This window comes from Equus asinus, chromosome 17 (assembly GCF_041296235.1).
Source record: "Equus asinus isolate D_3611 breed Donkey chromosome 17, EquAss-T2T_v2, whole genome shotgun sequence".
NCBI classification, from domain to species: domain Eukaryota; kingdom Metazoa; phylum Chordata; class Mammalia; order Perissodactyla; family Equidae; genus Equus; species Equus asinus.
The window spans coordinates 30,560,275-30,587,836 of NC_091806.1; the positions used below are offsets into that span (position 1 = coordinate 30,560,275).

Below are 27,562 nucleotides of genomic sequence, written 5' to 3' on the forward strand. Positions count from 1 at the left end.
TATGTAATAAATCTTCATATCAGGTGAAGTAATTCATCCCACTGTATTTCTTTTTCAAAGTTGTTTTAGTTATTCTAACCACTTTGCCCTTCCATATGAATTTTAGAATAATTGTGTCCATATCTAAAAAACATCTTCCAGGAATTTTGATAAGGACCGCATTGAGTCTATGGATCAATTTAAAGAGAATTAACATTATATTATAAAATTATATAGCATATATATTTACACACACACATCCCACACACGTGTATATATATAAAAGCCATACAAAGATATGCAGTAAAAAAAAACACTATGGACAAATCAAAATGTTTTCTAAAAGAAGTTCAAGTGACTCACATAAGGGCAAGGAAAAGAAATACAGAAGAAAAAAACTAAAACAAAAATAAAATGGCAGACTTAAGCCTTAACATATCAATGATTTCATAAAATGTAAATGGTCTTCCTCATTTTTAAAATGATAAAAGTCATGAATTCCCATTTCTAAATGACAGTAAAAATGCAGAAATTTATAAGTTTAAAAAGTAGCTTCTCTTTCACTCAATTCCATACCTAAGGATAATTTAAGAGTTTGGTTACTTAAGAAATAGATATTACTTAAGAGTTCGGCATATATCCAACCTCACCTTTTTCCATGTAGAAATAAAGAGAACGAAAGTAAGAGGGAGTGAGAGTGAGAGAAAGAGCTTAATTTTTAAAAGATACCCACTCTACCTATTATTATACAACTTACTTTTCTCCTTTGATAAGATGACATGGACACCTTTTTGTAGGAGTGTATATTTCATCCATTTTGGACTGTATATTGATCCTTACTATGAATCTACAGTGATCTATTTAACCCTATTTCCAAATTTTTGTTAATATAAACAGTGTTTCATAGGACATCATTGACTTCTAAGTAAATTCTGGGATCTCTATTACAGAGGAAGGAACTGAGACTGAAGTTAGTTACATCCTTAGTCTCTTTTAATTTGTGCGACAAGAATTCAAACCCAGGTCTGCTGGTTTCCTTTCCACTGCCCAGTGCTGAATATGCATGAAGCTTCTGAAGCACTGAGACTCAGTGTGGGTTAAGCACATTCAAAATACTCATGTAGTTGGTGATTTCCTTCATAGCTCTCTATTGATTAGCAAATACCTTCATCACAGATGAGAAAAAGAATTTTGTACTGAGCCAACTCATCTTTAACGTACAGATTTTTGTCTGTGGAGGTGGGTATTGGTGCTTCTTGTGGTTTCATTAGCTCTTAAAAAGAGTCCCCATGTCATATCATTATGACGTATTATTGAATCAGAATGATTAAACTCAAATTGATATGGTAAATGTAATTATAATTACCCTCTCGAGATTCTAGATTAAGTGGACCGCTGATCTCGTCTGGCTTCCTCAGATAAGTGCTTATACTCAATGGATGCATGCCTCTTTGAAAGGGCTGAATTCCAGGTATTTTACAGCAAATTAACCTGGGGAAGGAGCTTACAGTAACTCATTTCTCCTCTGACCTCACTAAATGTTGAATTGAAGAGAATCATTTCTTCTTCTGTTACCTATAACGTTAACCCACTCTGCTTATTTCTCAAAACATTTGAATAACCAGAGAAGCACCTATCAAGAACAGGCTTAGTTTGCTACATTCCTACCCCTAAAGGCACACTCTTACTGACCATCTCATCTATAGAGGTACATAGCTCTGCTTAGAGTTACTGACATCAGGGTAAAGGAACCCTCTAATGACGCAGTGGGGATGTGGATTTTTCCACAATGATCGATTTATTTTATTACATAGTATTTCACATGTATAAATGCACAAAAATTATATGAATAATAATACAACAACCACATTATTAGCCACAATACAATTCAGAATGCAAATAGTGGCCAACATTTTTTAGTCCCCTTATGTATCCTTCAATAATTACATACCCAATTATCTTCCATGAAAGTTACAATTATCCTACAATTTATGTGTATTAATCTCATGTATATATGTCTGTGTGTGTGCATGTGTGAATAGAAGAAAGGTTGCTTGTGAGTTTCAAAAAAAAAAGTCCCTTCTCTATTTGTAGTTTCTGCTTTCTCAAAGTGGCCTTTTTCTTTTTTTTCTTTTTCTTCAGTTATCGGGTAAGCCATGTTTGTTTGTTTGTTACTGATGAGTGAAGGAGGCTTTGATATCTTATGTGAGCTACTAATGATGTGTTTCTCTACAACTTGCTTCTTAGAGGCTCTTAACCAGTACTCATTCTTTCAACACATCTTTCAGCCCTCTTCCAGTGTACATGCTGCTATCATTTCCTGTGCCTTTTGAGGATTCTGAGGTATAAATCAAGTGATTCTCAGCCTCTCCCATTTCTGGTTCAGGATTTGGTCTTCTTGGGTCTGATAAATTATTTCACTCATCAAACCACTTTCCAGGTTGAAAACTTGTACTATTTTTATATCTTCATATGTGTGTGCCTTTGGAAAAATCCTTATTGTGAGATGTAACTGAAATGACATTGGTAAAAATAAAAATGTTGTAATAAATAAATCCCAAAATCTCAGTGACTTATCATAATAGAAGTTCTCAATCATATAAAATGCAGTGGAGGAAAGCAGATGCTGGCAGAGGGCTCTGCTGCACATGGACTGTTGAGAACACAGCTTGGAGGAGGCTGCAATAAGGAACAGAGATAAAGTTGCCAGACTTAGCAAATATAAATACAAGAGGCTCAATTGTATTTTGCAATGGGAAATGCAATCCTATATCACAGAAATCCGTATGTATGTATACATGTATACACAAAATGAGAGGATTATGTGGATTGCTAAGAAAGTTATGTAGATGGCAGTTGCACACTAAGGACAGTAGCACAAAGACATTCTGAAGTCTTCAAACATATGTGGACCATGAACATATCTCAGCAAACTTCTCAAGCGAATGCTACAGATTTCAGGAGTTTTAACCAGGATTAAAATGATAAATTGCTTAGAAAAACTATAGGCTGTTTAACAGGTCTAAATCATATTGCTATATTGCTTTAAGCAAATATGGATACCTGTTTAATACAGTGGAAGCATGATTTACTCTATATTTCTTAGAATCACATCTATTAGAATTGAGTCTTCTTTGTAACCATCTTTATTTTAAAAATGAATCCATGGCTCACACATCACTTTATTTTTCCTCAAAAGATTGGCACCTGACATAACATCTGTCACCAATCTTCTTTTTTATTTCTTCTTCTTCCCAAAGCCCCCCAATACATAGTTGTATATTCTGGTTGTCAGTTCTTCTGGTTGTGCTATGTGGGACATCGGCTCGCCGTTGATTGATGCGTGGTGCTAGGTCTGCGCCTAGGATCTGAACTGGCGAAACCCTGGGCCGCCAAAGCAGAGTATGCGAACTTCACCACCCGGCCGTGGAGCCGGCCCCACATATCACTTTTTCATGTGGTGATTATTTATCAAGAAAATGGAAGGAATATTTGGAAAGCGATAAACCCTATTGTGAATGTTTGCTGTGAAAATCCAACTGAAAAAAAGTGACATAAAATTTCGGAGCCAGGCCGGCCTGGTGATGCAATGGTTAAGTGTACACGTTCTGCTTCGGCAGCCCGGGGTTTGCCGGTTCGGATCCCGGGTGCGGACATGGCACTGCTTGGCAAGCCATGCTGTGGCAGGCGTCCCACATATAAAGTAGAGGAAGATGGGCACGACCGTTAGCTCAGGGTCAGGCTTCCTCAGCAAAAAGAGGAAGATTGGCAGCAGATGTGAGCTCAGGGCTAATCTTCCTCAAAAAAAAAAAAAGAAAATGTTGGAGCCTTTTTCCTTTCAACAAGACATCAATATTTCCCTTCTTTTCCTGGTCCTTTCTAGACTTTGGTGGTCATGACACAAGGAAATAGCACCGAAGTGACTGAATTCTTTCTTCTCGGATTTGGTGCCCAATCCAAGTTGCAGTACGTCCTCTTCATTGTATTTCTAGTGATCTATATGACCTCCATGGTGGGTAATGTTGGAATGATCCTACTCATCAAGACAGATTCCAGACTGCAAACACCCATGTACTTTTTCCTACAACATTTGGCTTTTGTTGATATCTGTTATACCTCTGCTATCGCTCCCAAGATGCTGCAAAACTTCATAGAAGAAAATAAATCAATGTCATTCAGGGGTTGTGTCATACAATTATTGGTTTATGCAACATTTGCAACCAGTGACTGTTACCTCCTGGCTGCCATGGCAGTGAGGAGGTATGTAGCCATCAGTAACCCACTTCACTATCCCACACTTATGTCTCGAAGAGCCTGCATCCATTTGGTAGCTGGTTCATATGTCATGGGCTCAATAAATGCTTCTGTACACACAGGTTTTACATTTTCACTGTCCTTCTGCAAGTCCAATACCATCAATCACTTTTTCTGTGATGTTCCCCCAATTCTCACCCTTTCATGCTCCAACATTGACATCAACATCATGCTACTTGTTGTCTTTGTGGGATTTAACCTGATGTTCACGGTGTTGATCGTCACATTTTCCTATGTATATATCACGGTCGCCATCCTAAAGATGCCTTCTACGACAGGGAAGAAAAAAGCCTTCTCCATGTGTGCATCCCACCTGAGAGCAGTCATGATTTTCTATGGAACCCTGTCATATATGTACTTACAGCCTCATTCTAATAATTCCCAGGAGAATACAAAAGTGGCCTCCATATTTTATGGCATTGTGATTCCCATGTTGAACCCCCTGATCTATAGTTTGAGAAATAAAGAAGTAAAAGAAGCTACAAGGAAATTTGGGCAAGAGAAGGAGATATACTTTTCAAATATGATGTCTTGCATAAATTCTAAGAGAAGAGAAAAAATTAACCGGAAGTCAATGTAGGATGACCAGAATCTCCTCAGCAAAGACTTTGTCTTATATCATGAAGGAAGAGATCTTCTATCCAGGGAAAGTTCCAGTATCTTGAAAGACCAGGACCAGGAGCAGTTGCTGGAGAGTCATTAGCAATGTAGACAGAGGATGTCCTGAGGCCCTGGAGGGGAAAATTGGAGACTAATGTACAGCATGGTGACTATAGTTAAAATACTGTACCATGTACTTGAAATTTGCTGAGATTTCAAGTATACCTTAAGCATTGTCCTCACAAAAAAAAGAATGAAAATGGTAACTATGTGAGGTGATAGGTATGTTAATGAGCTTGGTTGTGGCAGTCATTTTGCAATGTATATCAATATCAAAATATCAAGTTGTACACCTTAAATATATACAAATTAGGTCGTTGTACCTCAATAAACCTAGGGGAGAAAAGATGATAAAAAAAGAAAAACTTAATACATGTTGGAAAGCCTAAGTGGCCAAATAAGAAATAGGGCACAAAATGGAAAGTCACATAGTACCCTGCATTCAATACTTGTGTGAAATAAATCTCAAAAGGAAATGAACTCTGTGACAAATCAACAAAAGCGGTGAAATCCCTGAGGCTTACGTGAAGGAGGAAAGAATTGTTTCGGGTTCTGGCCCAGGGATGATTAGTAATTGTTGGCACTTATGCAAGAGGAATCTTCCGACCTGACATGATAAAGTAGTGATGATCTGATGTGGCATAACCATACATTATTTCATAAATCATCTGCTACACTTTGGACTGTTTGGGCTCAGCCTAGACTGAGGAGAACAGAAAATACAGACGCCAATCTTGACTGAATCAGTACTTTGTGCAACCATTTATTTATTTGAAATTTCAAACATTTACTCAGGACCTAGTACAAAATCTCTGGGAACCCATAACTTAATCAAATTCCATCTCTAGTAACAGATTTAGGAAGCACCTGAGTCACTCAAAAAATGTTTTCAAGGGCGGAGGTGGCTGAAGCGGCAGCATGAAGAGGACTCCGACCGCCGAGGAACGAGAGCGCGAAGCTAAGGTCTGTTTCTTACCATCTTAGTGTTGGTTTTGAAAAATAAATTTACCATTGGAAAAAAGTCTTAAGGAAGTTAGTGGGAAGATGGCGCCGTGAGTAGTCCTCTTTGTCTCTCCCCCTTCGAGTCTACAATTATTTGGACACTTATCACTAGACAAAGGATATCCAGACAGCATCTCAGGACGTCTGAGATACCCACACGACTATACATCAGAAGGCGGATGGACTTTCCTCTGGGAGGATGTGGAAATAGGTGAAAACTCTCCGACCCCAACAAGCAGTCTAGTACCCGCAAGCGGCTTTCTTCCAATGGACGCCCCCAGAGGATCTACACACATCTAGGGCAGGAGCGAGCACACAACAGAGGAGCGACGGTGGAAACAGGTGACCAGAACCCTACCTAAACCCCCCGCAATTACTCCTAAACGCAGAGGGAAACTTTGGAGTTGCACACCTGAGCCCACAGGGAGTGTCTCTCCCCGCCATTGGCGGGGAGACCCTGCCTGGTGTTCGTGGTGCCCGGAGGGTCCCAGAGAGAGTTGCTGAGGGTATGGAGGTCTCCCAGCTGCCGTTGCCCACCCTGTGGGAGTAGGGATTGCCGGAGATCTCGGAGAGGACCGGGGCTGGGGGAACTTTCAAAGGCCGGCTCTGCGACCCGGAGGGGAAGCCTCAGAGTTCCGCCCGGGCAGCAGACAAAGCTCTCTGTCTGCCATTAGCAGAGGGGCCATGCCGAGCATTCACAGCTCCAGGAGAGGCCCGGAGAGAATCCCAGAGGGCGGGGTGACCCCCAGCTGCCGTTGCCCGCCCTGTGGGACTAGGGATTGCCGGAGATCTCGGAGAGGACTGGGGCTGGGGGAGGTTTCAAAGGCCGGCTCTGTGACCTGGAGGGGAAGCTCGAGAGTTCCGCCCGGGCAGCAGACAAAACTCTCTGTCTGCCATTAGCAGAGGGGCCACGCCGAGCATTCACGGCTCTGGGAGAGGCCCGGAGAGAATCCCAGAGGGCGGGGTAACCCCCAGCTGCCGTTGCCCGCCCCATGGGACTAGGGATAGCCGGAGATCTTGGAGAGGACTGGGGCTGGGAGGAGTTCCAGAGACCCAGCTTCGTAGCCTAGGGGGAAACCCTACAGGCTCACAGCAGCCTTAGGGAAAGCCTCTGCACAGCACCAGTAGAAGGCACCCAGCCGCCAGCCACAAGGCTGGAAGACCCCAGGGCAAAAGCAGCATAGCTAGGTGAACTAACCACAGACTGTAGAAGATGCCAATAGCTCTCCTGGGAGCCATAGAGAACAAGTGAGATTTTGTGGGTGCCGACAGCAACGGAGCGACAAATATAAGTGATCCCACCCCTGGCCGCTGGAAAAGCCCATAACACCGTTGCAGACCCCAAGGAGAGAGCACATCTAGGTGGGCTGCAACAGTAGGCACCAGCAGCCTGAAGCCCCCCTGTGACGGCCCCCACGGCAGAGGAGGGAATCCAAAGGGCCACTGTGGCTACAAGGAGGGGCCCAGGCCCAGTTAGCAACTGTGGACAGGGTTCCTGGTTGGTGCAGTATAAACAGCTGCTCCCCCACTGCAGCAGCTGAAACAAGTGAAAGGAGCAACTAAACTCTATCTCCATGTGGAGGCACAAATCAACAACATCAAGCAATATGAAAAAATACATTAAATCTCCAGAACAGAAAGAAAGTAACAAATACACAGAAAACAATCCCAAAGAAAATGAGATATATAACCTAAATGATGATGACTTCAAAACAGCCATCATTAAAATTCTCAATGAGTTAAGAGAGAATTCTGACTGACAACTCAACGAGTTCAGGAGCTATGTCACAAAAGAGTTTGATACGATAAAGAAGAACCAAACAGAAATATTGGAAATGAAGAACACAATAGAGGAGATTAAGAAAAATCTAGATGCTCTGAACAGTAGGGCCGGTAATACGGAGGAAAGAATTAGCAATTTGGAAGATGGCAATATAGAATTGCTGCAGGCAGAGGAGGAGAGAGAAGCAAGACTAAAAAGAAATGAAGAAACTCTCCGAGAATTATCAGACACAATTAGGAGATGCAACGTAAGGATTATAGATATACCACAGGGAGAGGAGAAGGAGAAAGGGGCAGAAAGCCTATTCAAAGAAATAATGGCTGAGAACTTCCCAAATCTGGTGAGGGAGATGGATCTTCAGGTGACAGAAGCCAATAGATCTCCAAACTTTATCAATGCAAAAAGACCAACTCCACGCCATATAGTAGTGAAGCTAGCAAAAGTCAACGACAAGGAGAAAATACTAAGGACAGCCAGGCAAAAGAAACTAACCTACAAAGGAACCCCCATCAGGCTATCAGCAGATTTCTCAGCAGAAACTTTACAGGCTAGAAGAGAGTGGAATGATATATTCAAAAATCTGAAGGACAAAAATCTACAGCCGAGAATTCTCTACCCAGTGAAAATATCCTTCAAATATGATGGAGAAATAAAAACTTTCGCAGATAGACAAAAATTAAGGGAGTTCATTGCCGCAAAACCTCCTCTTCAGGAAATCCTCAGGAAAACCATCATTCCTGAAAAATCCAAAAAAGGAAAGGGTCTACAAAACCAAGAGCAGAGGAGATAAGTAGAAGGACAACAACAGAGAGTAGCAGCTCTTCATCAGAACAGATTAAACCATGGGACGAGAAACAAAGGAAACTGAAGAAAACCGGAAAACGAGACACAAAATGGTAGTGGTAGTCCCCCACATCTCAATAATCACTCTAAATGTAAATGGATTAAACTCCCCAATCAAAAGACACAGAGTGGCAGGATGGATCAAAGAACAAGAGCCAACAATATGCTGCCTCCAGGAAACACACCTCAGCCCCAAAGACAAACACAGACTCAGAGTGAAGGGACGGAGAACAATACTCCAAGCTAATAATGAACAAAAGAAAGCAGGTGTCACTATACTAATATCAGACAAGGTAGATTTCAAAGCAAAACAGATAAAGAAAGATAAAGAGGGACAGTACATAATGATAAAAGGGGCTCTCCACCAAGAAGACATAACACTTATAAATATATATGCACCCAACACAGGAGCACCAAAATTTGTAAAGCAACTCTTAATAGAACTAAAAGAAGACATCAACAACAATACAATAATAGTAGGGGACCTCAACACACCATTAACACCAATGGACAGAACATCCAGACAGAAAATCAACAAGGAAATAGAATTAAATAAAAAATTAGACCAGATGGACTTAATAGATATATATAGAACACTTCATCCAAAAACAGCCGGTTACACATTCTTCTCAAGTGCACATGGAACATTCTCAAGGATTGACCATATTTTGGGAACCAAAGCAAACATCAATAAATACAAGAGAGTTGAAATAATATCAAGCATCTTTTCTGATCATAATGATATTAAGTTAGAAATCAACTACAAGAAAAAAGCAGAGAAAGGTACAAAAATGTGGAGACTAAACAACACGCTTCTCAACAAACAATGGATCATTGAAGAAATTAAGAAATCAAATATTATCTGGAGACAAATGAAAATGAGAACACGACATACCAAATCATTTGGGATGCAGCAAAAGCAGTCCTAAGAGGGAAATTCATCACAGTACAGGCTCACCTGACTAAACAAGAAAAAGCTCACATAAGCAACCTCAAACGACACCTAACAGAACTAGAAAAAGAAGAACAAACAAAGCCCAGAGTCAGTAGAAGGAGGGAAATAATAAAAATGAGGGCAGAAATAAACGATATTGAAACAAAAAAGACAATAGAAAGGATCAATGAAACAAAGAGTTGGTTCTTCAAAAGAATTAACAAAATTGACAAACCCCTAGCCAGACTCACCAAGAAAAGAAGAGAGAAATCGCAAATTAATAAAATTAGGAATGAGAGAGGAGAAATCACAACAGATACCAATGAAATACAAGAGATCATAAGAGAATACTATGAAAAACTATATGCCAACAAATTGAACAACCTGGAAGAAATGGACAAATTCCTAGACTCCTACAATCTCCCCAAACTGAATCAGGAAGAAATGGAGAATCTGAATAGGCCAATCACAAGTAAGGAAATAGAAACGGTAATCAAAAACCTCCCCAAAAATAAGAGTCCAGGACCAGACAGCTTCTCTGGAGAATTCTACCAAACATTCAAAGAAGACTTAATACCTATTCTCCTCAAACTGTTCCAGAAAATTGAGAAAGATGGAGAACTCCCTAACACATTCTATGAAGCCAACATCACTCTGATCCCCAAACCTGACAAGGACAACACAAAGAAGGAGAACTACAGGCCGATATCACTGATGAACATAGATGCAAAAATCCTCAACAAAATTTTGACAAACCAATTACAGCAATACATCAAAAAGATTATACACCATGATCAAGTGGGATTTATACCAGGGACACAGGGATGGTTCAACATCCACAAGTCAATCAACGTGATACACTACATCAACAAAATGAAAAACAAAAACCACATGATCATCTCAATAGATGCAGAGAAAGCATTCGACAAGATCCAACACCCATTTATGATGAAAACCCTCAGTAAAATGGGTATAGAAGGAAAGTACCTCAACATAATAAAGGCCATATATGACAGACCCACAGCCAACATCATACTCAATGGACAAAAACTGAAAGCCATCCCTCTGAGGACAGGAACAAGACAAGGTTGCCCACTTTCACCACTCCTATTCAACATAGTACTGGAGGTGCTGGCCAGAGCAATTCGGCAGGAAAAAGAAATAAAAGGAATCCAAATAGGTAACGAAGAAGTAAAACTCTCGCTGTTTGCAGATGACATGATCTTATATATAGAAAACCCCAAAGAATCCAGAGAAAAACTATTAGAAATAATCAACAACTACAGCAAAGTAGCAGGGTATAAAATTAACATGCATAAATCAGTAGCATTTCTATACACTAACAATGAACTAACAGAAAAAGAACTCAAGAACTCAATCCCATTCACAATCGCAACGAAAAGAATAAAATACCTTGGGATAAACTTAACCAAGGAAGTGAAGGATCTATACAATGAAAACTACAAGACTTTCTTGAAAGAAATTGACGATGACATAAAGAGATGGAAAGACATTCCATGCACATGGATTAGAAGAATAAACATAGTTAAAATGTCCATACTACCTAAAGCAATCTACAGATTCAATGCTATCCCAATCAGAATCCCAAGAACATTCTTCACAAAAATTGAACAAACAATCCTAAAATTCATATGGGGCAACAAAAGACCGCGAATTGCTAAAGCAATCCTGAGCAAGGAAAACAAAGCCGGCAGAATCACAATCCCCGATTTCAAAACATACTGCAAAGCTACAGTGATCAAAACAGCATGGTACTGGTACAAAAACAGGTCCACAGATCAATGGAACAGAATTGAAAGCCCAGAGATAAAACCACACATCTATGGACAACTAATCTTCGACAAAGGAGCAGAGGGCCTACAATGGAGAAAAGAAAGTCTCTTCAACAAATGGTGCTGGGAAAACTGGACAGCCATATGCAAAAGATTGAAAATTGACCAGTCTTTTTCACCACACACCAAAAACCTCAAAATGGATCAAAGACCTAAAGATTAGGCCTGAGACAATAAGTCTTTTGGAAGAGAATATAGGCAGTACACTCTTTGACATCAGTTTCAAAAGAATCTTTTCGGACACTGTAACTCCTCAGTTGAGGGAAACAATAGAAAGAATAAACAAATGGGACTTCATCAGACTAAAGAGCTTCTTCAAGGCAAGGGAAAACAGGATTGAAACAAAAAAACAGCTCACTAATTGGGAAAAAATATTTACAAGCCACTTATCTGACAAAGGGTTAATCTCCATAATATACAAAGCACTCACACTGCTTAACAACAAAAAAACAAACAACCCAATCAAAAAATGGGCAGAGGACATGAACAGACATTTCTCAAAAGAAGATATGAATATGGCCAATAGACACATGAAAAGATGTTCATCATCGCTAATCATCAGGGAAATGCAAATCAAAACTACACTAAGATATCACCTTACACCCGTTAGATTGGCAAAAACATCCAAAACCAAGAGCGACAAATGTTGGAGAGGTTGTGGAGAAAAAGGAACCCTCATACACTGTTGGTGGGAATGCAAACTGGTACAGCCACTATGGAAAACAGTATGGAGATTTCTCAAAAAGTTAAAAATAGAAATACCCTATGACCCAGCCATCCCATTACTGGGTATCTATCCTAAGAACCTGATATCAGAAATCTCAAGAGTCCATTGCACCCCTATGTTCATCGCAGCATTATTTACAATAGCCAAGACGTGGAACCAGCCTACATGCCCAGAAACTGATGATTGGATAAAGAAGATGTGGTATATATACACAATGGAATACTACTCAGTCATAAAAAAAGACAAAATTGGCCCATTCACAGCAACGTGGATGGACCTCGAGGGTATTATGTTAAGCGAAATAAGCCAGTCAGAGAAAGACGAACTCTATATGACTCCACTCATAGGTGGAAATTAGTAATTAGTATATTGAGAAGGAGATCTGATCGGTGGTTACCAGGGAAAAGGGGGGGTGGGGGGAGGGCACAGAGGGGGAAGTGGTGTACCCACAACATGACTAACAAAAATGTACAACTGAAATCTCACAAGATTGTAATCTATCATAACATTAATAAAAAGAAAAAAAAAAGGTTTTCAAAAAGATCCTGTTTCCCAAGGAAATGGAGGGATAGAAATGTAGCACTCATTCACAGCCTAGAATAGCACCCCAGAAGACTGAGAGAACCAACTGGAAGGGTAGCTAGAGGCCAAGATAAGATGAATACTAAGCAAATATCCGTGAAGCAGAAGCCCAAAGCTCAACCGTTAAGCAGAAACCATCTTAAAAAGTTAAAGCACTTAAGAATAAAAATGAATGAGCTGTTGATACACACAACTTAGAAGAATCACCAAAGAATTATACTGAGTGAAAAAAGCCTGTCCCAAAGGTTATATACTGTATGGTTCCATTTACATAAGAGATCAGTGATTGCCTGGGGTTAGGGATGCAGTGAGGTACATGGGGAGAGGAGGAGAGAAAGGATGGGGTAGGGGTGGTTATAAAAGAAAAATATAAGGGATCCTTGTGGTTTGGGACCTGTTCAGTATTCTGACTGTGGTGGTGAGTACAAGAACCTTCAGAGGTGATAAAATTTTATAGAACTTAATACAAAAACACACAGCAATGAGTAGAATTGGGGAAATCTGAATAAGATCAGTGGATTGCAACAGTGTCAATAGCTTGGTTGTGGTATTATACTTTCATCTTACAAAAAGTTACCACTGGGAGTGTATTCATTTTCTATTGCTGCTGTAACAAATTACTACAAATTTCATGCTTTAAAACAGTACGAATTTATGTTCTAGTTAAGCAGTCCAAAATGTATCTCTACATCAAGGAGTCAGCAGGGCTGTATTGTTTTTGGGAATTCTAGGGCAGAATCAATTTCCTTGATTTCTTCATCCTCTAGAAGCCACCTCTGTTCCTTGGTTTATAGCTTATTTTCCCCATCTTCGAAAAGAGCATCCGAGTATCTTCAAATTTCTCTCTGACTCTCACTCTTCCACCTCCTTCTTCCAATTTTAAGAACTCTTGGAAAATCCAGGATTTCCAAGGTCGGCTGATTAGCAGCTTTAATTCCATGTGCAATCTTACTTCCTCTTTGCCATGTAACCTAATATATTCACAGATCCAGGTATTAGGATAACAAAATCCTTGGGAAATTGTTACTCTGGCTATCACAGGAGGAAACTAGGCAAAGTGCACAAGGGATCTCTTTCAATTATTTCATAAAAATAATTGAAAATAACCTCAATGAAAATTCTATTGAAAATACATTTATTGAAAATGTTTGTTAATCTACTCTGTGCTTAACCTCATATGCACTATGTTAATCATCATCTTCTCATACACATATATTATCCAGCATCCTGGGTTGCCCTATACTATAGGGGAAGGAAAAGGCTTTCTGCCACAGATGTCTTCCACTTGACAACTCTCACCATTTTCTCTGGGGTTCTCTCTTACATGTACTTACAGCCTGGATCTACTAAGTCTCAAGAGCAGGAAAAAGCAGTATCCATATTTTATGGCATTATGATTCTCGTGTTAAACCTCTTTATCTAGTGCCTATGAAATAAAGAAGTAAAAGAAGCTCTTCAATCAATAAGGACTAAGTCCTTCTTGCTTGGGCATAAATTACTAACAAAGAATGCCAGATGTGTCCAGGTGGCGAGTGCTCTCCTGCATTTGCTAATATCACATTGGCCATAACAAGTCACACGGCCAAAAGAGATGTAAGTAGAAGTCTGCTGGATTTGAGGAAAGCTTTTGGTTTCCTGATCAAGAGTATATATGTGCTTGTCCCACTGCCTCCTGCATCCTTTTTCCTGCTTTGAAAGGGAAGGTGATGTCTAGAGCTCTAGGAGACATGTTAGACTGTTAGGCAACCAGCATATGGGAAAGACTAAGCAAATCACAAAAGTGCGAGTCTTAGCTTCCAAACTATTGTTAGGAAGGAAAAATGAGTCCCTATTTTTAAACAAAAGGAAGTTGGGTTTTCTTCTACTAGCAGTTGAGCACATTCCTAACTGAGACACTGGTTGTGCACTACGTAATGTTGAATGTCAATTTGCCAGCCTTTTCACAATAACTCCCCTTCACAGGTATGCATCTTAATCAAAAAGCTACAGACTTGTTGAATCTAGCTTCTCCTTTCACTGTTTAAATTAAAGGTCTAGTCCTAGCAGCTTTATAAGCAACACAACTCAAAGCCTCTTACTCCACAAATTATCTGAAATATTCTGATAGTGTAAAGTGCAACTGGAAGAAAAGGTGACTTTATGCAGAGCTGATTTTTAAAATGTATACACTTTCAGAAAAAGAAAAAAAAAGAGGAATCAAGATAAATTTTTTCTTTAAATAAACAATAGTCAAGTGATAATATAAAATACCTCCAAATGATAGTCACTCTATTTGTCACACTAGGGACCATGTGCCCTGAAATTTAGATTAGCTTTGGGTTTCTTTTTTCAGATAGCCATGTTTTTTGCTGATTATAATGACAAGGTCAATTTTCTAGACCTAAACACAGATTCTTAGATGAATGAAATGATGCCCAATCAGATTCATAACAAGAAAATATTTTTAAAAGTGTCGTTCTATAACAAGGCAACCCACACAGGGGAAAAACTCCCTAATAACAGTACATGAATTAAATGTATCTTCTCTAGAAAACTTAAATGTTCTTCAGCAGAAAACAACTACTGAACATTGTTTATTCAAATTCCATCTCAGCCCCTGAAACCTCAGATTCTCAAGGGAGTAAGTATGGATCCCTTAGGCTCCAGCTATAAACTCCCCAATTAGAAGGAACCACACAGAGAGACCTGGTGGGCAATCAGCCTGCACCAGTTGCAGAAAGAGAATCTGGAGGCTGCTCTGGTGTGAGTAAAACAAAGCAAATCCCACTTTTCAACATCAGTCATGTATCATCCCAGGGTGTGCTGGAAATGGTGTAACAAAAGTGATGCGGGGTCGGTGAGCCGAGGAGTCGAAAGAAAGATTTCTTAGACTCTCAAGATCTGGCAGTAGTGCTCTTTTATTTAGAGAATAGTGTGGAATAGCATGGGGACAGGACCCATGGGCAGGCAGAGCTCCTGCTGCTGCCGCTTCTGCTGCCCCCGCTGGCATGGGGACAGGGCCCATGGGCAGGCAGAGCAGCTGCTGCTGCCCCCACTGGCATGGGGACAGGACCCATGGGCAGGCAGAGCTGGTGCGTGGGGACAGGACCCACGGGCAGTCAGAGCTCCTGCTGCTGCCCCGAGTTGAGGGTTAGGGCTAATTTTATAAGGCATGGGTACGTGATTTATTTTTACTGGAAAAAAAGAAAAAGAAAAAGATGATGTAAAAAGTCATTGAATGATTTCAGTGCAGATGGGGTCTGGTTATTGTGCGGTCATATAACTTTAGATACGAATCTGGCCATATAGATCGGCATGCAGGTGAGGATGCCCCGGGCTTCTCTCTCTGGGGCAGTCCTAATTCATACCATAAAAAAAGTCCACTGGGTCATATAGTTTGGCATGTAGGCCAGGTCACCTTGGGCTTCTCTAGCTGGGGCAGCCTTAATCCACATCAAAAGGACCAGAATCACAGTTCTTAGATATTTCACCCCAAGACCAGGAATAATCACTTCATCCCTGGTGACCCAAAGGAAATGGGTGAAAGAACTGAATTTGGCTGAGCATTGCCTTGGGAGGACATGAATGAACACTGATCGAAAGGTTAAATGAATATATGAATGGGAATTATTGCCAGTAGTGTATTATTTGCCCGTATTATTATGACCATTCAATGCCTGGCCCTCTGCTTGGAATTCTACATAAATCACCTCAGTTTAAGTCACATCATTACAAAAGAGACTTTACTTCTTTCTCTTCCTCTTTCTTTTGAAAACAATTAAAGCTATTTTTAAAAGAAAAAGGAAGAAGTTTATGAGTTTAAGGAGTTTCTCTCCCCACTCCCATGTTCAAGGATAACCGTTAAAAATTTGGTGTGAAACATTCCTGAGTTTTTTCAAGGATAAATAGAGAAAATGACAAAAAGAGAGAGTGGGAGTGAAAGAAAGTTCTATTTTTTAGTGTCCACACTTTATGTATTGTTCTGAAACTTGCTTGCTCATTTGACAATATGACATGAGCACATTTCCGTAGAGTATATGTTTATTTCATTCTTTTCAGACTAAGCATTGGTCCATAATATGAATCTACTCTGATTAATTTTATTTCCAAATTTTTGCTATTATAAGCAGTGTTACAATGAACACCATTATCTCCTAAGTAATTCTGTGATACCTCTTTTGTAAAAGATAGAACGGAGGTTGAAGGGAGTTACTCCCTTGTTTCTATGAATTCATAGGAGTGGAATACAAACCCAGGTCAGCCTGTCTTCTTTCTACTACAAAATGCTGAATATAAATGAAGCTTCAGAATCAGAAGGGTTCAGAATAGATTAAGCATATTCAAAATATTTGGGTACTTGGTGTGTGTGTGTGTGTGTGTATTGTGTCCCTTATACTGGTTTTCCAAAGCCCTTGAAAAATGTTCTCTAATATGTCATGCATTTTATTTGAATTCAAAATGATTAAATTGGTAAGGTAAATACCACTGCCCTATCACAATTCTAGTTTAAGTGGACAGTGACCAATTCTAACTTCCTCTCACAAATGCCTTTACTCATTGAATGGAAACCTCCTTGAAAGTGCTGCATTTAATCTGTTTTACAGAAAACTTACCTAAGAAGGCAACTGATACAAACTTATTGTCCCTTAGCACTCACTAAATGTTTCATTGAAGAGAATTGTTTCTTGTTGCATCACTACAGAATTATCCCACTCTGTTTATTTCTCAAGATATTTGAAAGAACCAGATTGCCCAAGAAATATCAACAACAAGTTTCATTGCTGTATTCCCCATCATCAAAGGCACATTCTTATCTAAAACTGACTGTGTCATCTAGGGAACTCGGGCTGTGCCTGGCATTACTGATAATCAGCGTAAAGGAACCCTCTACTGATGTATTAGGGAAATGGTTTTCCTTTTGTGAGGAATTCCCATTATGCACAATATTTAAGGTGTTTGAAAATAGGTTTAAATTTTGTAACAACCATTCATGTAGCCACCATCTAACTTTTGCAACTTGCTTTTTCTTACTCAGCATTTCAGTTCAGAAATTTATCCAAGTAGTTTTGTAGCACCAGTTTACTGAATTCTTCACTGATTTAATAGTTTATTTTTTTCTATGGTCAGCAATGCAGATACATTCTTTTGCTTTTATAAGTATATGTATATGTACACATATTCATACATATACTTACACGTATGTGTATGTGTGTGTTTATCCCTGTTTGTATGGTCAAAAAGCTGTCTAGAATATGTGCCAATGGAAATCCTGGAACACAGAGAGGCATATGTTTAATTTTACTAATTATTCCAAGTTTGTCTCCAACATGACTGTGCTAATTTGTTTTCCCACCAGAAATGTGTCTCCACATTATCACCTAAACTGTGCATGTTAGACTAATAAGTGTAAAATTATATTTCAATGCAGTGTTAATATACAATTATCTGATTACTAGTGGGTTGTGTATATTTCCATATTTCTATTGACATATTTGTTTTTCTTTCTATAATTACCCTGATTATATCTTTTGTGAATTTTTACCTTGGGATAATTTATAGAAATTATTTGTTTATACTGGATACTAATTCCTTGGCATTTATATGTGTTGCAAACAAATTTATCTGAGTAAGTTTCCAGTCAGTATCTACTCTTTTTTAATAATATTGATATTTTTAATTTATATTTAGTTAGATTTTTACTGTTTCGTATTTTGTGCATTCATATCTTGTTTAAATTTTTTTCTGCATACCTAAATTGTAGATATTCTGTTATGTTTTCTCTCAAAGTTTTACAATTTAAATCTTTATTCCTTTGGAATTAATGTTTGTAAAATATAAAGTAAGAAGACAAATTTTTTTGTGTGTATAAGCATTTATAGGACCACAGTTTATAGGGCCATTGTTCATTGGTGTACATGAACTGTTTTCATACATCTAGCTTCCATTGCCTGTGAGCCTGTTTCTGACATGCTTTTCTCAGTTCCGTTGATCTGTTTGTCTACTCTTACACTAGTACCACTTTATTATTATCACTTTATAATAAGTTCTGATATCTGGTAGGACAAGTTCCCACTTTGTTATCCTTTAAAATTCTCTTAGCTATTTTTAGCTCTTTTCCATATAAGTTATATGTCTGTAAATATGCACATAAAGTTCTCTCCACATTGGAATTACATTGAATTTATACATTCATATAGAGAAAAAATACAATGTTTATACAACTTGGTCTTGATTGCTGATGGAAAATACTTTTTCCCTGCTTCTGAAGTTTCTTTCCTGCAAAGAGAACTTAGTTTGCTAATCACGGCCTTTCTCTCCCCCATTTTATTCACCCACATCCTAGAAAGGTAGAGTGAATTTCTGATTGCTAAGCTTGAGAACAACCAGCATGCCATCCTCTGCCCTTATACTCAGGAGCAGCCAGCCTCCTGAAGCCCTCGTTCTCCTGCATTAGAGAGCCACTTCCCCACAACATGCAACAGGCATGCCTCAGGCACTGACACTAAGACTGGGTAGATATGCCTGTCTGCTTATGATGTTCATTTGAAACAAGTAACTTGACTAATGAAGTCTTCCCCCAGTGTCTAAATGTGATATTATGGTTTCCATATACACACTATATTTTATTTCTCAACTTTTTCAACTCCTGGAAAAAGAAGAGCATGCTTATTCACAGGATCCTCCTTTGAGAACTCAGCATTTGTTTGCTTAATATATGGATGGATTTGATTAATGTACGTGTGTTTTTTAAAGCTGTTTGCATCAGTAAGTGAGATTTGTTCTAATTTTCTTTTCTCAAACTGTACTTACTTGGGTGTCAAGGTTACATTAGTCTCATGAAATGTGTTGGAGAATGTTTTATTTCATGACTTATAGGAAAAGATTGCATAATATTAGAATTAGTTGTTCCATAATGTTTGGTAGAACTTTCCTGTAACATAATTGAGTCTAGTGTCTGTCGGAGTAAATTTTTGAGTAAGTCAAATCACTTAATGATTAAAAATATTTAAATATTTTACATTCACACGCACACATAGAGACACACACACACACACACACTGACCACTGTCACGCACTATACTGTTAGCCTTGATTTCTTTTTACAAAAATAAATATTGAGAATATGCAAATAACATTTATCAAATTATATGCACAATTTTAAATGTCATGGTGCAACAAATACCATGTGTTGGCAACCTAGTGTAAATGGGGAAAAAAATCATTATTGTTTTTACTCTCCTAGGAAAATGAACTAGGGGAAAAAATGTACTTTATCCAATTATTTTTTCAAAAGAACAAGTCATAAGGCAAAAAATGATGAATTATTATTTCACATTTAAGAATTTCTGCTCTATAAAGGATATCATAGACACACTTAATGGATGATATGTGAGAAAATCTTTGTCAGGTCAACAACTGACAGGAGATTCAAGTCTTGGGTAAACAAAGAACATCTAAAAGCAACTCATTGACAAAAATATAAACAGGCAATTTATAAAATAATAGAATCACAATAGTCTAAGAAGAACATGAGACAATGATCACATTTACTTGTAATTAAAGGGGAAAAAAAAACAAATAAAAATGAGATATTACTTTCTACAAATTTTCCTGGCTAAACAATATTAGAGGGTCAGCCGCCTGGCCTAGTGATTAAGTTTGGCATGCTCTGCTTCAGCAGCCCAGGTTCAGTTCCCAGGCACAGACTTATACCACTCATTGGCAGCAACCATGCTGTGGCAGTGACCCACATACAAAAGAGTGGAAGATTGGGACAGATCCACAGATCTTAGCTCAGGGTGAATCTTCCTCAAGCAAAAAGAGGAAGATGAGCAAAGATGTTAGCTCAAGGCAAAGCTTCCTCAGCAAATTATATATATATTTTTTATATTTGTGTATATATATGTGTATATATATATATATGCTAATATACTTATATATAATTCCTATATATAATAAATACACAATTTATAATATATATTTTATAAATATATATATTATACTTCTTTGCTGTTTTTTCTTTGCCCTTTTTCAGCTGATGTTTAATATTTCCTAGCCATAGAACAAAACAATGACACTGAAGTGACCGAATTCATTGTCCTGAGATTTGCTGGCCAACACAAGTTTTGGCATATCCTCTTCATAGTATTTCTACTGATCTATGTGGCCACCCTAATGGGAAATATTGGCATGATCTTACTCATCAAGATTGATTCTTTCCTTCATACCCCTGTGTACTTTTTACTCCAACATTTGGCTTTTGTTGATCTCTGCTATCACTCCCAAGATGTCGCAAAACTTTGTTGGGACAGAACAATCCATCTCATTCATAAGATATATGATCCAATTACTAGTCTATGGTGCTTTTGCAACAAGTGATTGCTATATCCTGGCTGCTATGGCGGTGGACCATTATATGGCCATCTGTAACCCTCTCTACTATCCAATACTCATGACTCAGAGAGTCCGTATGCAGCTCGTAATTGGTTCATACTTCATGGGTTTTCTAAATGCTTCTGCAAACACAAGTTTTACTTTCTCATTGAACTTTTCAAATCCAAAAAATTTAACCACTTTTTCTGTGATGAACCCCCAATTCTTGCCCTCTCATGCTCCAATATTTACTTCAATGTCTTGCTACTAACAGTCTTTGTGGAGTTTAGCTTGGCATTCACTGTGTTGGTTATCATCTTTTCCTACGTATGTATCCTGGTTGCCATCCTGAAGATGTCTACTGCTGCAAGGAGGAAAAAAGCTTTCTCCACATATGCCTCCCATCAGAAAACAGTCACCATTTTCTATGGGACTCTCTCTTATATGTATCTGCACCATCATAGCACAGAGTGTCAAGTGCAAGAAAAGATTACTTCTGTGTTTTATGGTACTATTATTCCCATGTTAAACCTCCTCATCTACAGCCTGACAAAGCTAGATGTGAAATAAGCCTTAAAAGGTTTTGGAAAGAAGGATTTCTAGTTTGAACCTTGATTTCTAACTCAACATGGTTCAACAAGCAAACTAACAGTTCTCTCATATTTTTCAACAGCAGAAGATGTAGCAAATGTTTGTGAAATACAAAGGCATTCCTTAATTGTGTCAATAACACTGAAAGATATTGAAAAGCATCTTAAATATTAAATAAACTTCCTATGTTTCTGAAAGAGCAAGCATCTGAAAAGAAGATCTTTATATTGCTTCTGTACATTTTGAAGAGCACTTTTTTCAAATAACTGCCTTTAAAAAAGAGAAAAGAAAAGGGAAGTATATAATCAATGTTGTTAACTGACCCCAACAACCTTAATATAAAGACTCACCAAGACAAAAATCTTTTCTGATCTTCCCTTGAAAGGTACTGTTGCTCTTGTTTTTACTCTGTAGCTAAGCTATTTTAGTATTGTAAAGAATAATTAAAAGGGCAATTTCTTGGGAGAAAATATACAGAAAAGAAAGAGAAAAGAAAGAACAATTGAATTAATCCTCATACATATTCAGACATTATGGGTAAATATCCTTCCTTTCCATATAGGGTCTCTAACCAACTAGGAAGTTGACAAAGGAATATGGAAAATATAAAGCATATCAATTTTTTCTTGATAAATTTGTATTTTAAATATAACTTGAACCTCCAACTATACCCATTTGCAGCTGGACACATTAGGAAAACAAAATCCAGTGCTGAGTTCGATATTACAGAGCAAACTCATTTGCCAAGAATTGATGCTTTATTTTCCTCAACCTCCAAGAGTGGGGAAAGATGGAGGAATCCAGATTAAACACTAGAAGTAATACCTGGGCCAGGACATGAGTGTTGCATCCACTTGGAAAAAAAAGAATCAAGCACGCATCCATCCTATGGACAGGCAGTGTTAACGAAAAGGCTGAGGTCACATGTTATATTTCTTTTCTCAATCACATTAATCAGTTAAACCATTGGAAGTTGCAAGTGAAAGGATTGACAGGATAGGAGTTCACTCCCTTTCTGAACACATCCAGAAGTTGCTAACCTATGGGCTGAGGCAGGAACACTGGGATATGGAGCCATCTGGCCACACACCCAGTTGCATTAGCAGCGTGGGATAGGTTGCAGAGAGATCAAAGAAAAGACCCAGAGATGGCATGTGAGACATAAGAGTTTATTATGTCTCACTGTTGGGAAGTGTGCAGTGGTGGCCAGCAGGACAGAGCTGTGTACCTGCACCCACTACCATGAACAGGGAAGGGGTTGCTTATCTAGGCAGGGGAACAAAACGTTAAGTGCTTGCTAGGAGGGATTGTCCTTGCATGGCTGATATCCAAGGATCAGTAGCTCACATGGAAGGTCTCTGTTCCTTCAGATCTTAATGCTCATTGACAGAAAAAGTTACAATACCTGATGGTTGGCATCCTGCCAGAAGAGAGCCAGAAGGGCACATGGTTGAGATAGGGCATGGAGGCTAGCCCCTACACTCCACCCTCCATGCATCTGGATTGCCCTCACAATCTTATCACGCCATTCTTCTGTGGAGTCCCTTGGGCCAGACACATAGAGGAGCATTATAACCATATACCACAATAGCAGTAGAGAGCACAGCAAGACAATCACAGCAACAACAAAAAGGAAAGAATGCCAAAGAACACTTTCCACCATGGTAACCCTATGTTCACTGCATCCCCGGCAGTTGGAGCAATTTTGTAAGGCACCGATTTTATGTGCCTGATCAGCAAAGGTTGGCATTTGTGGTCCTAAGGATGAAAGCAAGATGTTTAGAGGGACCCATAATAAGAAGATCATGACAATCCAACAATACACACACAGTTGCACTGTCTTGGGTTAGTATGGTACCAGCCTGTGGTTTTAGACCAGGATGGCAAGACACCAGAGGGAAACGATGAAAGTACCTTGAAGAACTGGAGGCCCTGGACTAGTAAGTTTGGAAATTTTGAGTGGTCTTCCCACAATATAGGGTGTTTCTGTGATATCTTGTTCTGAGCCTTTCCTCCACAGGGCTAAGAGACCACAGGAAGCAGGGCTCCACCTGACAGTCTCAGAGCCAAGTGACCACATGGGTCCCAGTGGGGAGCTCTTGTAGCAGAGGCAAAAGTATGTTGTTCTGAGTGCTCAACTGTGGTTGTAGTTTCTCTCTTTGATTAGCTCTTATTGGTAGGCATAATGTTGAATCAGGTCTTTTTTTTCTTTTTTACTATTGTGGTAAAATTAGTTTATAACATTATAGAAGTCTCAGCTGTACATCGTTATATATTTTGATGTCTGTGTAGATTGAATCATGATCACCACCCAAAGACTAATTATAATCCATCACCACACACATGTGCCTAATCACAGCTTTCACCCAACCACCTCCCTCCTTCCCAACTTGCATCCACCATCCAATCTCTCTTTCTATGTGTTTGTTTGTTGTTGTTTTTATATTCTACTTATCAATGAGATCATATGGTATTTGACCTTCTCCCTTTGACTTATTTCACTTAGCATAATGTTCTTAAGGTCCATCCATGTTGTCACAAATGGCTGGATTTCATAATTTCTTATGGCTGAGTAGCATTCCATTGTGTATATATACCACATCTATTTTATCCATTCGTCCCTTGATGGGCACCTACATTGCTTCCAAGTATTGGCTATTGTGAATACTGCTGCAATGAACATAAGGGTGCACGTATGTTTATGCATTCATGTTATTTGGATAAATACTCAGCAGTTGAGTAGCTGGATCATATGTTAGATCTATTCTTAATTTCTTGAGGAATCTCCATACAGTTTTCCATAGTGGCTGCACCAGTTTCCACTCCCAACAGTTATGTATGAGGTTTTCCTTCCTCCACATCCTCTCCAACACTTATTGTTCCCTGTCTTGTTAATTATAGCCATTCTGAGGGGCATGAGGTGGTATCTCATTGTAGTTTTGATTTGTGTTTCCCCAATAGTTAACGATGTTGAACATGTTTTCATGTGCCTGTTGGCCATCTGTGTATCTTCTTTGGAGAAATGTCTGTTCAGATCTTTTGCCCATTTTTTAATTCAGTTAGTTTTTTTGTGGTTGAGATGTATGAGTTCTTTGTACATTTTGGATATTAACCCCATAACAGACACATCGTTTGAAAATATCTTTTCCAAGTTGTTAGATTGTCTTTTCATCTTGTTGATGGTTTCCCTTACTCTGCAGAAGCTTTTTAGTTTGATGTACTCCAATTTGCTTATTTTTTCTATTGTTTCCCTTGCCTCGTCAGACATGGTACTTGAAAATATCCTGCTAAAACCGATGTCGAAGAGCATACTGCCTATGCTTTCTTCTAGAAGTTTCATGATTCCCGGTCTTACATCTAAGTCTTTAACCAATTTGGGGTTAATTTTTGTGTATGGTATAAGATAGTGGTCTACTTTCTTTCTTTTGCATGTGGCTGTCCAGTTTTCCCAACACCATTTATTGGAGAGACTTTTATTTTTCCGTTGTATGTTCTTGGCTCCCTTATTGAAAATTAGTTGTCCATAGATATGGGGGTGTATTTCTGGGCTTTCAGTTTTGTTCCGTTGATCTCTGTGTCTGTTTTTGTGCCACTACCATGCTTTTTTGGTTCCTATAGCTTTGTAGTTTATTTTGAAGTCAGGGAGTGTGATTCCTCTAGCTTTGTTCTTTTTCTCAGAATTTCTGTGGCTCTTTGGGGTCTTTTGTTGTTCCATATGAATTTTAGGGTTCTTTGTTCTATTTCTGTGAAAAACATCATTGGAACTTTGATAGGGATTGCGTTGAATCTATGGATTGCTTTAGAAAGTATGGACATGTTAACTATGTTAATTCTTCCAACCCAAGTGCACAGGATATCTTTCCATTTCCTTGTGTCTTCATCATTTCTTTCAATAAAGTTTTATAGTTTTCAGTGTATGGGTCTTTCACCTTTTTGGTTAAGCTTATTCTTAGATAATTTATTCTTTTTGTTGCAATTGTAAACGGGATTGTATTCTTAAATTCTTTTTCTGCTACTTCATTGTTAGTATATAGAAACGCAACTGATTTTTGTATTCTTATTTTGTATTCTACACCTTTACTGTATTTGTTTATTATTTCTAAAAGTTTTTTAGTGGATTCTTTAGGGTTTTCTAAATATAAAATCATGTCGTCTGTAAATAATGGCAGTTTCGCTTCTTCCTTTCCAATTTGGATCCCTTTTATTTCTTTTTCTTGCCTGACTGTGCTGGTTAAGACTTCCAATACTATGTTAAGTAAGAGTGGTGACAGTGGGCATCCTTCTCAGGTTCCTGTTCTTAGAGGGATAGCTGTCAATTTTTCTCTATTGAGAATGATATTAGCTGTGGGTTTGTCATATATGGCCTTTATTATGTTGAGGTACTTTCCTTCTATATTTAATTCAGAGTTTTTATCATAAATGGATACTGTATCTTGTCAAATGATTTCTCTTCATCTATTGAGATGATCATGTGATTTTTATTCATTATGTTAATGTAGTGTATCACGTTGATTGATTTGAGGATATTGAACCATCCCTTCATCCCTGGAATATATCCAACTTGATCACATTGTATGATCTTTTTAATGTATTATATTTGATTTGCTAGTATTTTGTTGACGATTTTCTTATTGAGGTTCATCAGTGATGTTGGCCTATAATTTTCTTTTTTTTGTGTTGTCCTTGTCTGGTTTTGGTATCAGGTTAATATTGGCTTCCTAGAATGAGTTAGGAAGCTTCCCCTCCCCTTCAATTTTTTGAAAGAATTTGAAAAGGATAAGTATTAAGTCTTCTTTGAATGTTTTCTAGACTTCACCAAGTAAGCCATCTAGGCCTGGGCTTTTATTTTGGGGGATGTTTTCGATTACTTTTAAATCTCCTTACTGGTGATTGGTTTATTCAAATTCTCTATTTCTTCTTCTTTCTTTTTTCTTTGGATGGCTGTATGATTACAAGAATTTGTCCACTTTTTTCTAGATTATCCAATTGATTGGTGTGTAGCTTTTCATAGTATTCTCTTATAGTCTTTTTGTATTTCTGAGGTGTGCATTGTAATTTCTCCTCTTTCATTTCCGGTTTTATTTATTTGAGTCTTCTCTCTTTTTTTATGGTGAGTCTAGCTAAAGGTTTGTCAATTTTGTTTATCTTTTCAAAGAACCACCTCTTGGTTTCATTGATCTTTTCTATTTTTTTAGCCTCTATTTCATGTATTTCTACTCTGATTTTTATTATTTCCTCCCTTCTACTTATTTTGGGCTTTGTTCATTCTTCTTTTTCCAGTTCTTTTAGGTCCACTGTTAGGTTGCTTATTTGGGATTTTTCTTGTTTTTTGAAGTAGATTTGAATTGCTATAAACTTCCATTGTAGAACCGCTTTTGCTGTATCGAATAGATTTTGCCACATTGTATTTCCATTTTAATTTTTCTCCAGGTACTTTGATTTCTTCATTGACCCAATCATAGATCAGTAGCACTTTGTTTAATCTCCACATTTTTGTGGCTTTTCTTATTTTCTTCCTGCAGTTGATTTCTAGTTTCACACCTTTGTGGTCAGAAAAGATGCTTGGTATTATTTCAATCTTCTTAAATTTATGGAGACTTGTTTTGTGGCCTAACATGTGATCAATGCTAGAGAATGTTCCATGTACATTTTAAAAGAATGTGTACTCTGTGGTTTTTGGAGGGAATGTTCTATGTATATCTACTAAGTCCATCTGGTCTAATGTGTAATTTAAGGCCAATATTTCCTTATTGATCTTCTGTTTGGATGGTCAATCTATTGGTGTAAGTGGAGTGTTAAAGTCTCCAACTATTATTGCGTAGCTGTCTATTTCTCCTTTTATATCTGTTAATAGTTGCTTATATGTTTAGCTGCTCCTGTGTATGGTGCATAGATGTTTACAAGCATTATATCCTCTTGTTGGATTGTTCCCTTTATCATTA

General features: G+C 38.3%; 1 protein-coding gene and 1 pseudogene across 1 annotated transcript; both read left to right on the forward strand.

Moving 5' to 3' along the window:
• Positions 1–3,874: 3,874 nt before the first annotated feature.
• On the forward strand, positions 3,875–4,873 carry LOC106823602 (putative olfactory receptor 5AK3). The gene has a single exon (XM_014829434.3). The coding sequence runs from the start codon at positions 3,875–3,877 to the stop codon at positions 4,871–4,873; it is 999 nt and encodes a 332-aa protein (XP_014684920.3).
• A 998-nt stretch (positions 4,874–5,871) lies between these two features.
• Positions 5,872–21,632, forward strand: LOC139040640 (putative olfactory receptor 5AK3; annotated as a pseudogene).
• The last annotated feature ends 5,930 nt before the right edge of the window (positions 21,633–27,562 follow it).